This window comes from Plodia interpunctella, chromosome 9, assembly GCF_027563975.2.
Source record: "Plodia interpunctella isolate USDA-ARS_2022_Savannah chromosome 9, ilPloInte3.2, whole genome shotgun sequence".
NCBI lineage: Eukaryota > Metazoa > Arthropoda > Insecta > Lepidoptera > Pyralidae > Plodia > Plodia interpunctella.
The window spans coordinates 2028644-2042401 of NC_071302.1; the positions used below are offsets into that span (position 1 = coordinate 2028644).

General features: G+C 39.0%; 2 protein-coding genes across 5 annotated transcripts in view; one reads left to right on the forward strand and one right to left on the reverse strand.

The window, feature by feature from the left end:
* LOC128672508 (uncharacterized protein) overlaps positions 1-3518 on the reverse strand; it is a 79836-nt gene extending 76318 nt beyond the window's left edge. For 2 of the 4 annotated variants that reach the window (XM_053749710.2, XM_053749709.2), the window contains exon 1: positions 3406-3518. The gene's annotated coding sequence lies outside the window, so the exon portion shown is untranslated. The remainder of the gene's footprint in view (positions 1-3405) is intronic. The other 2 variants (XM_053749711.2, XM_053749712.2) reach the window with 1 other exon arrangement.
* A 2239-nt stretch (positions 3519-5757) lies between these two features.
* Positions 5758-13227, forward strand: CCT1 (Chaperonin containing TCP1 subunit 1). The gene is made up of 10 exons (XM_053749723.1): positions 5758-5938; positions 6255-6378; positions 7330-7447; positions 8164-8345; positions 8842-9106; positions 10267-10519; positions 10948-11038; positions 11618-11810; positions 12127-12267; positions 12710-13227. Exons 1-10 carry the CDS (start codon positions 5866-5868, stop codon positions 12935-12937), a joined length of 1668 nt encoding a protein of 555 aa, XP_053605698.1. The 5' UTR covers positions 5758-5865; the 3' UTR covers positions 12938-13227.
* Positions 13228-13758: the final 531 nt, after the last annotated feature.

Here is a 13758-nt window from a genome sequence, read left to right on the forward strand (position 1 = left end):
ATGCCGACGCGAATGCACGAACATTGTATAGTTTGTATGAGTGCTATTATTTACCGCGATGAAAAACCAGCAATGTATGACGAATCCCCCGAAATTCAGCGAACTGGGAGCTGGCATTAAAATGCCCTCGTACCATCTCAATAATGTTGCTACGAACAACGTTGTAGCTGCAATATATCGGAGCATTAATTGCTACGAGCATGCAATGCTGCGACCACAAGGTTGTGTACCGTTTGCCGGCTCCACACTGTCGTCGAACGGTTTGCTAAACTTTGGCGCATTCGGCATACATTGCTGGTTCTTTATTGCGGTAAATAAAAGCACACATATTAACTACGCAATGTCGCATTCGCGTCGGCATGTGTCTGAATTAGGCGACAGTGTTAGATTGTGATGACGTTTTGAAGAATTTGTAATTTTTTGATTTGTTTTAAAATCCAAGATGTTGTTATTTGCTTTCGAAGTAAGAATTTGAAGAGGTTTATATTACGTAACGTAATTATTACGTAAGAAGCGGTGGTGGTGTAATGGTTAAGTCGCCTGCCTGTAGATCGGTCGAAGGTCCCAGGTTCGAATCCTACTCGTGCCACATTAGTTTGTATACCAATCTGACTCATGTATAGTAGTTTTCATCGTCCACCACTTGCTTCCGGTGAAGGAAAACATCGTGAGGAAACCTGCACACTAGTTGATTATTATTAACTTGTGTGTGAAATGGAGAAGGCAATGGCAAACCACGGCATTAATAATGCCAAGAAAGTTGTTGTGTGTGTTTAATTCCACGTAATGACCACGACCCTCAGCCATGAGAAATACGACTATGAAGAATATTACGTAACACTATGTTGTTTGTAAATCCGAGTCACGCTTCGAATTTATGGAATATTCGTATGCTAATAACATCCAAAAACCGAAGTGCTTGTCGCGTCCCAGACACAAATGAATGCTTCATCGCAGGCCTGGGAAAGTTGGCAGTAGAACTTTCCAAATTAATTTGTTTGGTACGGGCAACTTTTGCCAACATGCATACCTATTTTGTCCTTGCTCGCGAGGGAATTCTTAACTCATTTACTAAATCGTCGTATCTCTTACTAGCGGCCCGTCCTGGCTTCGCTCGGGCCTAAACCTTCCTCACAATCACATTATTTATTGGTGAAAATCGCATGAAAATCAGAAAACCGGTAGTTTTTGAGTTTTAACATGAACAAACAGAAAAAAGCGGCAGAAGACTTTGTTTTATAACATGTAAGGATATTGATTTATAACAGCAGTACACACTTCATCTCTTTCTGATATCAAGAATTTATCTCTCTCATCAGAACGGTTTCTTGGCTTCATCAGCCGTTGAGCGTTAGAGCCCAAGCTTCGATTGGATGTAAAGTGTTTATCAATATAGTAATAATTTTATAAAGGTACTGAAAATGAGGGAAAGATTTTTATTATTCCGTGCGTTCTTGAGCAAGTATTTTGTTATCACAACTACAGTTTTATTTAGCTGCAATCCAAACATAAATATGAAACACTACATATTGCCATTCCATTCACCCGTCACGGGTAATCGCCATGGAATTGGACAATCCTTTACAGTGACGACATTAGTGGTCCATATTGTCTAGGGGATAAGGCTCAAATACGCGACCGCACATTACACTGTTCTCTAAACGATATAAAACCTATTTGCGGGAGATCGGATTGACTCTTGAAGATTATCTTGGAGATGTATTTTTATGTTATATAAATCCTATAGCTTTTTTAACAAGCGTAATTGTGTGTTTTATAGAAACTTATCTTGATACGCCGGAGTACACGTGAACGAAGTCGTGGGTATCAACTAGTCTACAAATAAATTGATCATTGTTACTTTTATTATATTTTTTACTACTTATGTAGTTTGTTAAGATAAATAAGTTTCTCATATTGGTAAAAGATAATTCTTATATCTATCAAAATCTTATATACAAGTAGCCCGTCCCGGCTTCGGTCGGGTAAAAACTATAATAACTTATACACACCTTCCTCAATAATCAGACTATCTATTGGTGAAATTAAATTTTGTGAAGATTGTTTCAAGAGTGGGAAGTAACATAGAATATATTTGCCGTAAACGAAGCCGCGTACAACAGTTAGTATACTACCTTACTTATCTATATAACTACTTAAATATAAACCTAGCACCAAAGATTCGATTATAAAATATCCAAGTAGTTATAGGCGACTGCATCGGCGTATTTCAAATATGACACGGTGATAATAGTATATTTCTCTCGTTCCACATTTTCCGAGGCATTTTCCGGCGATTATTTGACAAAGAAGGGGATTACAAAGTAAAGTCCTGTTGGTTACAGTGGGCAAAGATTAATGGTTTCTGTTTGTTTGCCTTGCAGACCTCCGTCAAGTGTAGTCAGTTTGGAGTCATGCGAAAAAACCAATTACTGTTAAACCAATCGGTTTAGATTTATTTTAGTCGCAATTGATTTTAAATCTTTCTGTGGCGATTTGTGGACTAAGGGATATAAAGACAGATACACAACTTAACAGATAGGCAACGACAGCATTCCTAAAGAGGGCTTGTCATCAGGCAGGTGACAGTTTGAAAAACCACAGCCAAATCTTCAAAAATGTTAAAGTTTATTCTGTTGATTAAAATAAGTTTATCCCGGCTACACATTATCGCCGAACTCAGACAAATGCCGACGCGAATGAATGAATAATGCGTGGTTTGTATGAGAGCTTTTGTTTACCGCAATGTAAAACTAGCAATGTATTCCGAATCCGGCAAAGTTCAACTGTTTTGCTATAATTTATAGCCGGCATAATACTTTACTTGAAAGTAACAAAATCTTATATTACACGTATAGTACCTATCTATATATACTATATTTTCTCGCATACGAGCACATTAGAAAAGCAAATAATCATAAGAACTCCTACGCTAAATGTCTTTCGCTAAGCAATGTTAATATTTTAATAAAGCAAATGTTGAACCCGAAAAAACGTATAGCAGGAAAGTTTTTATGATCTTCGAATATCTTGCAAAGCGATCACATTACATCGACGCCGCGACTGAATGCTAAAGAGACTGCGTCAAAAGATATTTAATTGCCTCTCAGACACGATCGCTGCCCAATCTCCACCGCGTGACATGAAAATCAATAGACATCTTCAAGATGACTCTCCAGTTTTCGCTAACATCCTTATCCGCTTTATATAATGTGAGGTTTGTTGACAGTGGGAGGGCTGCAGCCTTATCAGCGCTTTGGCCATCACGCCGACTCCGCACCCCTCCCAACTCGATGCCCTACCACGCCCTCGGAGATTCCATACGGATGCTGCGCCATGGACCATTAGTCTACCTTAAGATGAAACATATAATGATGTAATTAAAATTGTTATGTAAGGACTTACCCGCGAGAGTGCGGTTCCGGTCTGGGCGCCATTCGGCGCGTGGTGGGAGCGCAGGGTTGGAGCAAGCGCGAAGTCTGTCCGCGTCGACAGGCGGCGCGCGACTGCCGTCTCTAGAGCAAGCGCGTGCGTGCAGGAAGCCTCGCGCATGCTCAGACTACCCGCGATTTGTTTTGCTCTGCAAGTATCGGGCTCTAGAAAGCCGCAGAGAACGAGATTATACTCTCGTATAGATACGTACGACACGCGGAGCATCCCAATGAACGTAGACTAAAGTTGCCAGAGATATTGTCGGCTTTTATTCACATCGCTTGACATGAATTGCAATGGATACCGTTGGGATTGTGGAACCCCGCTCGGAATATACGTCACTTTTTCCGAATGCTTACATTCAGTCTACTTACATTGTATTGTTAGAGCGTATCTGTGAGTGTTTTACAGTCCCGTTGCGGTGGAATGACAATTTGATTTATCACTTAAGATTTGAAATATTTTAATACCTACTTAACAAACGTGAAGAAATGCCTATTAAACGGTTTTTCTATACCTACCTAAATAGACAGACAATCTTTCTCAAGGAAGTTCATAATCTTCCAAAAAACTTGACGGAAGGCGATTCATTAGGTATGTTCCGTATTTTAAGGAAATCAAAAACTATAGTTCCCGTTAACGGCATTTACGGGGTTCATGATAAATTTGAGGATTCTAAATCCTGAAAATTATCATAAAGCAATGTCTTGCAGCACATAAATAAGTATGTAAGTAATACTTAAATCTGAAAACCGTAAATTTGCAAGTATACATAACAAAAACTCGCACTTGACCGTTTTTTGCAACTTATTTAATCTCAATTTCACCAGTTTATAATTAAACGTGGCCTTCGAGTGGCAACTCTTGGCTCTGTCTACCCGGGTAAGCAGAGCCAAGAGTTGCCACTCCAGGGATAAAGACGTGATAATGAATCAGCACAATTAAATCAGAAGATATTCCATAAAATTAGCTTAACGTCGCACAAACAATTAGGGTAGCGTCTGTCAACTCCATCTATATCTAAACTGCTACCACATACATTAAAAGAATACTTATATGCTCACATTGTATAATGATAAATCCATGAAAAGCGGAACAAACAATGAAAAACCGGTGTTGAATCAAACTAACGTTCATTCAAACCACTTCCTCTCCTAAATCTTTAACTAACTTTTCTTTCCTTTCGAAAGCGTTAATCGCTAACACGGGTGTCAGATTTTATTCAAGTAGCATAAAGACATTTGACATTATCTTTTTAACTAACCAAACGACTGGTATGATACGAATTCGGCCTCAATACTTATATCTAATCAAAATTGAATCTTTATTCGACTTAGGAATCTTCCTATATAGGTACAATACCTACATAATTTATTGACTTCTAAGTTTACTTAAATCTAAATCTACCGCCGACTTCCTAAGCGCAGGTGAAGAAGAAGCGGCGCAACAAACTTTACCGCGGTCTTTTCTCCAAGGACGGCTATTAGCAAATCTGATTTTTTTCTGATCCGGAGACAAAACGTCACTCTTTTCAAATTGTTAGGCTTTAACTCACCTGAAAATAATAAAAAGTAGCTATGAAACAGTCAATGAAATTTCAATTTTTGTAGCCATTTATGAAATATCTTTTTTCTTTAATTCTATACACAAGTAGCATGACATGGAATAGCGTAGGTATGTACATAGAGTTTTACCACAAAAAAAGCTTTACCACACTACACATAACCTATGCATTAAGTGACACGAACAGTGCAAAAACTAAAAGCATAATGGAAGGTACAGCTAGGGTCTGGTCACGTATCCGCCCACGCTTTGTTTGTACGTGCGATGAGGGGGCACGTACCTCTACATAAAAACGATAAGTATATCCACCTATGTAACACAAACCATTGGAGGATGACGTCATCAAGTAGCAAAAGTGATAAGGTCTGTCTTTCATATAACATTAGCCTTTACACAGCAGGTTTGGATGATAAAATAGTGCGGTAGTTATCTATTCAAAGAATTCTATCCCGATCAGCCGATCGGGCTTACAAAAAATATTATATGCAAACTTAGGTATAAAAGAGCCTAGAAATTATATGAAAAAGGTGTAAATTAGGCTATTTAAAAATTGGAACATTTCATAACAGCCTAACGGCTAAAGGCTCTTTCGCTAAGTAAAGAATAATAGGCCTAAAATAAACTTCGCGTAAGTGGATTGGTGATGAAGTAATAGTTTCAATTTCGAAAAGTGTGCATCCATAGTTTTGAGGGTTTCAGATTTTTTTCAAAAGTAAATAGTAGGGTTGGTAGATTTTTAATTCATTAAAATGGCAACATTAGAAGCATGTGTCATCTTTATTTAAAACTTGGCAACACCGTACTATTCGAGAATCAAAAGTGTGACGGGCTGATATTTTGTGATTTTTGTGTTGAATTTCTAATAAAAAAATGTCGACATTAGCAGCCCCCTTATCCGTTGCTGGCACCAGGACATCAGGTGCTCCAGTCAGAACGCAAAATGGTAATTTTTTTATGTGAAAACCCACGCGATATTCTTGCCCCGGTAGATCACATGCATCACGCTTATGGTTTTAATTTCGCCAATAATTCAGTTAAAATGCAATCAAAATATGAAATTCACTCTAAAATTAACTATAGATCACATAAATTATATGATTTCTTAATCATATGTCATTGTTGTTAAGTTTTTGGTTTGCTTACAAAGAAAGTAACCTGTAAAGTCCTAAACCTATGTAAACTTTACAAATTGTTTATTCTACTCCACTGCAGTTTATAAATCAGGTTATATCTGATGTATAATAAATAAAATTTCTCAGTGATGGCTGCAGCAGCCATAGCAAACATAGTCAAAAGCTCCCTGGGTCCAGTTGGGCTTGACAAAATGCTTGTAGATGATATTGGAGAAGTCACAATCACTAATGATGGAGCCACAATCTTGAAGTAAGTGTTAATTCCCATGTTTACCTTTCTAGTACTAGTTGTCTATACATATAGAAGACTCTGAGTGGGATATATCTGTACATAGGAGTTAAATTAAAGAAAAATAATTATGGGGCGTCTTTGTGGGACTAATAGAAGCCAAAACATTTTTTTTTTTTATTTTTGTAGTGCATCATGTGAAATTATTCAATGGAATTTGATGTGCTTTTTCAGTTTATAATGGATTGTCTAGCATAATCTGGTATAGGTTTAATCGCGATATATTGCTTAGAATCCGAGATGTCAACAAAAATAAGCATGTAATAAACACAGGTGAAGCCGCCTGCAAAAACTATTCTTTGTTAAATGAAATATTTGGGTAAAAAAATTGCCATTATTTTTTAATTATAAAATATCAATCATCAGCATCATTAGCTGTTGCCTGCAGCTAAATGTAGCCTCTCCACTTTGATTCCACCTAGTTCTAGTAACATGATCAAATTCCAAGACGTCACAATGATATATTCACATAACCACCATACATTAAGAAATAAAGAAAGAAATAAATATATTAGGACAAATCACACAGATTGAGCTAGCCCCAAAGTAAGTTCAAGACTTGTGTTATGGGATACTAACTCAACGATACCATATTTTATAACAAATACATATATAGATAAACATCCAAGACCCAGGCCAATCAGAAAAAGATCATTTTCCGTCTTGACCCGACCGGGGATCGAATCTGGGACCTCTCGGTTCAGTAGAATGAACTTTACCACTGCACCACCGAGGTCGTCGATAATTGTAAGTACCCTCTGTGGATTATGGCTCAAATGTATAAGTGGTAACCTATAAATGACTTTCAGATTTATATTTAACCATTGACCATTTTGTAAACTCAGCTGTTGTTATCTCACCAAAAATTAATTAAAAAATAGCCAACTGAATTTAACAAGTAACAATTCACAGATTGTTAGAAGTAGAGCACCCGGCCGCCAGAGTCCTGGTAGAATTGGCCCAGCTGCAGGATGAAGAGGTTGGGGATGGAACCACATCTGTTGTCATCATTGCTGCCGAGTTACTAAAGGTACAATAACAATCTATTTTTTCTTAATCTTATAGACAAACATGTTTGTGTAAATCTTGTCAAACAATTTTTTAGATTGAACTTATTATTACACTGGATAAAGATTTCCAGCACTGACTTTCAAACCTCTCCTTTTTATTAATGATATGAGAAAAGACTCGAATGTCCTTTACAAGTTTCATTAAAAAAAATCTTCATTTATAAAAGGAGATGCTTGAAATCTGTGCCCAACAATACCTATAGCCAGTGTTATACTGAGACTCACAGGAAAAAAACTTTTTTTTAAATTTTATTTGCAAGTTATTGAGAATTGATTAGACAGACAAATATAAACTTCATTCTATTCATTTATGAACTAGGCCTTCTCTTCTCCTTTCACCAAACTTCAGCTCACTATTTTCTTCTAAGTTTGGACTTTTTAGTGTGCATTACTTACTTGATACCAATAAATAAATAATTTATTCGGACAAATCACACAGATTAAGCTAGCCCCAAAGTAAGTTCGAGACTTGTGTTATGGGATACATATATTGATAAACATCCAAGACACGGGCCAATCAGAAAAAGATCATTTTCCATCATGACCCCACCGGGAATCGAATCCGGGACCTCTTGGTTCAGAGGCAAGCACTTTACCACCGTGCCACAGAGTTCGTCAAAACCAATAGTATAATGTACCAACAACTACATGTAAATTTTTATTGCTTCATTTCCAGAATGCAGATGAGCTAGTGAAAAACAAAATCCACCCGACCAGTATAATATCGGGCTACCGTCTGGCATGCAAGGAAGCAGTGAAGTACATCCAGGACAACCTAACTGTCACCGTGGAGTCGTTGGGCCGGCCGTCCATCATCAACGCAGCCAAGACTACCATGTCGTCCAAACTTATCGGAGCGTATCCTTTACAATCACTACTGACACATTTAAATAATGATACGAATAAATTCAGGACTCAGCGGGTTCGGTATTTTTAATCTCATGATTTTAATTTAGCTTAAAAAGCATGCTTCTCATGCATATTATCATTAAGTATGTTATAGTACCACTAGATGTTGCCCGGGGCTTCGCTCCCATGGAAATTTTGAAATAAAAGAAAGCAATCTTTGATAATGTACCTTTCTAATAGTGAAACAATTTTCGAAATCGGTTCGGTACTTTCGGAGATTACCCGCCTCAAACATACAAACTCACAAACACTTACCTCTTTATAATAATAGTATGGATTTACACTAGATTTCGATAAGCAGTTTTAAACAAAATCAGCAGAGTTGCTTAGCAACAGAACAATATATAAAAAAGTGATTTCACATAGCATTAAATTTTTGCAATTTAGTTAGGATATCGCAGTGAAAATTTGAACTGAATCCAATAGATCCTTAACCGCACAACAGTGATGCGGATTTCTTCTCCGAGATGGTAGTGGATGCAGCGCAGGCCATCAAGATCACAGACTCTAAAGGCAATGCGCAGTACCCGATCAAAGCGGTGAATATCCTCAAAGCCCACGGCAAGAGTGCCCGCGAGAGTGTGCTGATCAAGGGATACGCCCTCAACTGCACGGTTGCTTCACAAGCTATGCCCAGGAAGATTGTCAACGCTAAGATTGCCTGTTTAGATTTCTCGCTCCAGAAGACGAAAATGAAGATGGGTGTTCAGGTACTTGAATCTATGTGTATTTTATTTATTTATGATGTGTATAGTGTTGTGTCAACTATTTTTAATTTTTACATATTTCAAGGTGAAGTTTTAGATAGAGAACATTATCCTCTACACTATCCATCCTGCGTCTATTGCATTCACGCGCGACTGCGTCTAAAGCCGGGTCCGCAGCGCCGTGTTTTCGTGTTAGCTAACACAAAAACATTGTTTACTAACCGATTTAGGGGCGTGGCCTAACAGTTATGTTAGAAAAATAACAAAAACATGTTTTCCTAATCGAACGGATAACATCCCCCGCGTTCGCCTGCGGGGAGGGAAGTGACTCATTTCGTGTTAGCACTCACTGAAGAAAGACGTAGGGCAGCACAGCGCAATATGCACTGTATTTATTCACTCCGTCGCAAAGAAACAGAGAAAGTACGCAGCTCTGAGAAGAACGCGCACTTCACATCACTCAGTTCTGATAATAACTACAACGCATCATCTTCATGCACCGTCGCGATGTATCGCCTCGTCGTTCGCAGTGGAAAGAAAGAGCCACGCCACTGCGGGACCTAGTTATACATACCGCGAAATCGCCGCATCGTCCCACGTGCTCACGTGCGTGCACATGCGTTGGACAAAGACAACGAAGAATAATTCCGATTTTTTGATTGGTTAATACGCTTTCTCTTAGTAAATATTTTTGTATATATACAGCCACGGTTATGCAATAAAATTCATTCAATTCGATTGATTCCTACCTTCTGATCGAGTATCTATTTCGCTCCAGAACCACGTCTCCAAAGAATAAACAAACATAGCAACAATAGGCGCAGCGCGGACGGGCGGGTTTCCTAACTTGTGTTTAGAACATGTTTTATTAGAAAATTGGCGCTGCGCACCCGGCTTAATAGAGACCACATTAGTTTATATATATAAGCAATTATTATATATAAGCATTCAGACGTTGTGCACAGCAGAAAATGTTTATTGAGGGGGATAAGGATAATTATTATGCGATCGAGCATCACAGAGGTGCTCGAGATAATACATTTTGGTTGGCCATCCAATGACCGACAATAGTTGCAAAAGTGACTTCACCAAATTTGACACAATATGGTTTGAAACACATGTTTAAGAAACGTTTATCAATATATTTATTTATTTATTGGCAGGTGCTGGTCACCGACCCCGAGAAGCTGGAAGCGATCCGCGCCCGCGAGCTGGACATCACGAAGGAGCGCCTGCAGAAGATCCTCGCGACGGGAGTCAACGTCATCCTCTGCTCCGGCGGGATCGACGACCTCTGCCTGAAGTACTTCGTGGAGGCTGGGGCTATGGGGGTCCGGAGATGCAAGAAGGCTGATCTGAAGAGGATCGCCAAGGCTACGGGAGCTACGTTCCTGACTTCACTCACCAATATGGACGGTGAGATCTCTCATTTTGTATTGTTATCGCTCAGGAGATCTATGACCTCAACTGCAAGTCCTTCGTTGAAGCTGGAGTCATGCCCCCATGGATGGCGCCTCACAGAGAGAGGCCTCACAGCCTCCGTGGCTTTAGAGGTGCAATTTTTTTATATAATTACATTTGAAAATTTACCAAGAATTTATTTGAAAAAGTTTTATCACTACATAGCATTAAACAAAGTCGCTTCCTGCTCTCATTCTGTTCCTATCTATGTTTACACTTTAAAACTACGCAACTGATTGATAGAGTGATTCATTTTCATAGGGTTTTTTTTTATAGACAGACATAGGTTTGGGTGTAGAGTTTACTACAATTTTACTCGAGCGAAACCGGTAAGGGCCGCTAGTATATTTTTTATAAATTGCTGACTTTTATTTTTCTTATAGGCGAGGAAGTGTTTGAGGCCAGTATGATTGGAGAAGCGGCTGAAGTGGTACAAGAACAAATATGTGACGACCAACTCATCTTGATCAAGGGGTAAGTTTTGATATTTTTTCTCTATTCATCGTCTTCATTATTTCAGGCAAGAAGTCTACTGCTGGACTTGGAATTCCATATAAATTAATTGAAAGCAGTTAGTAAAAGATTGTGTATATAAAAAAACATGACATTGGTTTGATGTCTCATATATAAAACTTGTTGAAGATTTGCTTCAACCAATTCAGTAGAATAAACATAATTGTCCGTCTGTCATTCTTACATGTGAGGGTTTTCTAGGTTTCTTCCCCAGCTATAAACAATTGGAGCCCAGATTCTATTACTATTGACAAGTATGCTTGCAATAAAATCAAATTGTCAAAAGTATCAATTAAGTTTTCCCTGTCATACGATATGGCCCACAAAAGTGCCAAGATCTAACTAATATTACAAATGCGAAAGAAAGTTTGTCGTTTCCTCTTCACGCTCATCTACCTACTTACAAGTACGGAAAAGGTACCCTATGACCTTTTCCGTACTTCCAACTAATATCCCGGAAAAAATTGGGAAATTGACGCGGACGAAGCCGCGAGCAAAAGTTACTTTAGCAAGAAATGTGAAACATGAATAACGTCGCAGTCCGTCTGCGCGCACGGCCGCGTCGCTAATCCTGCGCGGGCCCACGGACGCGTACTGCGACGAGATGGAGCGCTCGGCGCACGATGCGCTGTGCGCCGTGCGCCGCGTGCTGGAGTCCGGCCGCCTCGTGCCCGGCGGCGGCGCGGTCGAGGCCGACACTTCTATATACTTGGAGAACTTCGCCACCACGCTGGTGAGTTGCGTTTTGAAATTGGAATCGTCAAAAGAGAAGAATTTCATAATTGACCGGCCGTTATGTAATTTTGTCGTTATTCGATTGCTAAAAATAAAAATAAATTCTTAATTCAAAATGGAGTGTACGAAATGCTCGGAAAAGCTTGTAGACTATAAATTCGAATGTTACCTATGGGAGCTTTGTTGGTCCATTTTTTGTTTTCCCCACCCCTTCGAATATCCAAGTAAATGGACTGCACAAATGCTTTGAAAAGTGGCGAACTTAAGCTAAAATCATTCTCACCCAGTTTGTAAGTATTATTATTGTGATCCAGAGTTCGCGCGAGCAGCTGGCGATCGCTGCGTTCGCGCAGTCGCTGCTGGTGATCCCCAAGACGCTGGCCGTCAACGCGGCGCGCGACGCCACGGACCTCGTCGCCAAGCTGCGCGCCTACCACAACTCTGCGCAGACCAAGGTTCGACTCTCTTATAGCATGTTGGCAAACGTGATTTGCCTGGGAATTGGACCTTCACAGACACTTTTTCGCATATGATGTACAGTACTACCACTTTCATAAGTTACACCGATGTACCTGCGCAGAAATTATTTTTTTGCATAATAAAATATCTGCACCAATCATAGCGCGCCATTTGGACGCGCGAACAAAACCGTTCGCTATTGGCTAATGCGTACGCGCCATGTCTGGAGTTCGCAGGAGCGCCACGCCCCGACGTTTAATATTGTACAATTATTATGAACGAGATAGCACGACTCCTGTTGTTTTTTTATTTAAAATCTTATGTCACTGCCTGTCTGTCACGCACGGGGCATACCTAACCACTAGGCCGATTTTAATGAAATTGGGAATAAATATAGCAGAGCGGTAGACAAAAGCAAGTAGTAATATCTTGTTACAGGTTGAACACGCAAACCTCAAATGGGTGGGGCTGGACCTGACAGAAGGCACACTGCGGGACAACCTCGCGGCCGGCGTGCTGGAGCCCGCGGTCTCAAAGATCAAGTCCCTGAAGTTTGCCACAGAAGCCGCCATCACCATCCTCCGCATCGACGACTTGATCAAACTCGACCCCGAACAAAAAGGCGGGAAAAGTTATGAAGACGCCTGCAACGCAGGAGAACTCTAATGCAGTATTTTGTGATGAAACTGCCGGCGCTTAGGCTACACTTTGAAAAAAAAATGTGAATCAAAAATTATGGATCAATAAGATTTGTCAGTGGTACAATTGTATCTGAGATATTAAAAATATATAGCAAAATGTTGCTGTTGACCCCTATTTTTGGTTTTAAATTGTTTTTTAAAGTGACGTTGATGTGCCACAGTTCGTCGTCGCAACGCGGTCTCAATAACCTATCTTAAGTTTTTATCCATGTATGGTACTTTTTAGTTAACAATAAAGCTTTAAATTTTGTGAAATTGGTCTATTTGTTGTTAATTCGATTGACATACTTCAAAAAGATATTTTTTCTTTTTTTAACCTCATTATTATATTCATTACATTAGGTAGGTTATTGCAATTGTGTCTTAGAATTTCAGTGGTTTACTAAGCATTACATGTTCAGCTGAATGGAGAAATCACAATGTAAATGGAAGGTGGAATGAATTGTGCCTAATATTAAGATTTATACTGAAAATGCTAGCATTTATAATATTACGACCAAAACGGTATATACGTTATTATGATATGCGGTCGGATAATTCACTGAAGAAGCTTATTACTTCTATAATTTAGTGTCGTGTTTGCTAGATAAAATAGGAATGTGCGTCACTAAACAACAATAAACACATGTGTTTCTATATATGAAATCCAAGCTCTCGCTTTTAAAATTATTACGCTATTTTAATTGCTAGAGTACTCGAACAACAACACTTTAATAAAGTAATTTAATAAATAAAGTATCTTTTATTTCCTTATTCATAGGTTCCAAATAAGTTTCAAATAATTAT

Coding starts and splice junctions, on each gene's coding strand:
- CCT1 (XM_053749723.1), top strand. CDS start 5,866: ATGTCGACATTAGCAGCCCCCTTATCCGTTGCTGGCACCAGGACATCA. Junction 6,379..7,329: donor GATGGAGCCACAATCTTGAA/GTAAGTGTTAAT, acceptor AACAATTCACAG/ATTGTTAGAAGTAGAGCACC. Junction 11,039..11,617: donor CAACTCATCTTGATCAAGGG/GTAAGTTTTGAT, acceptor ATAACGTCGCAG/TCCGTCTGCGCGCACGGCCG.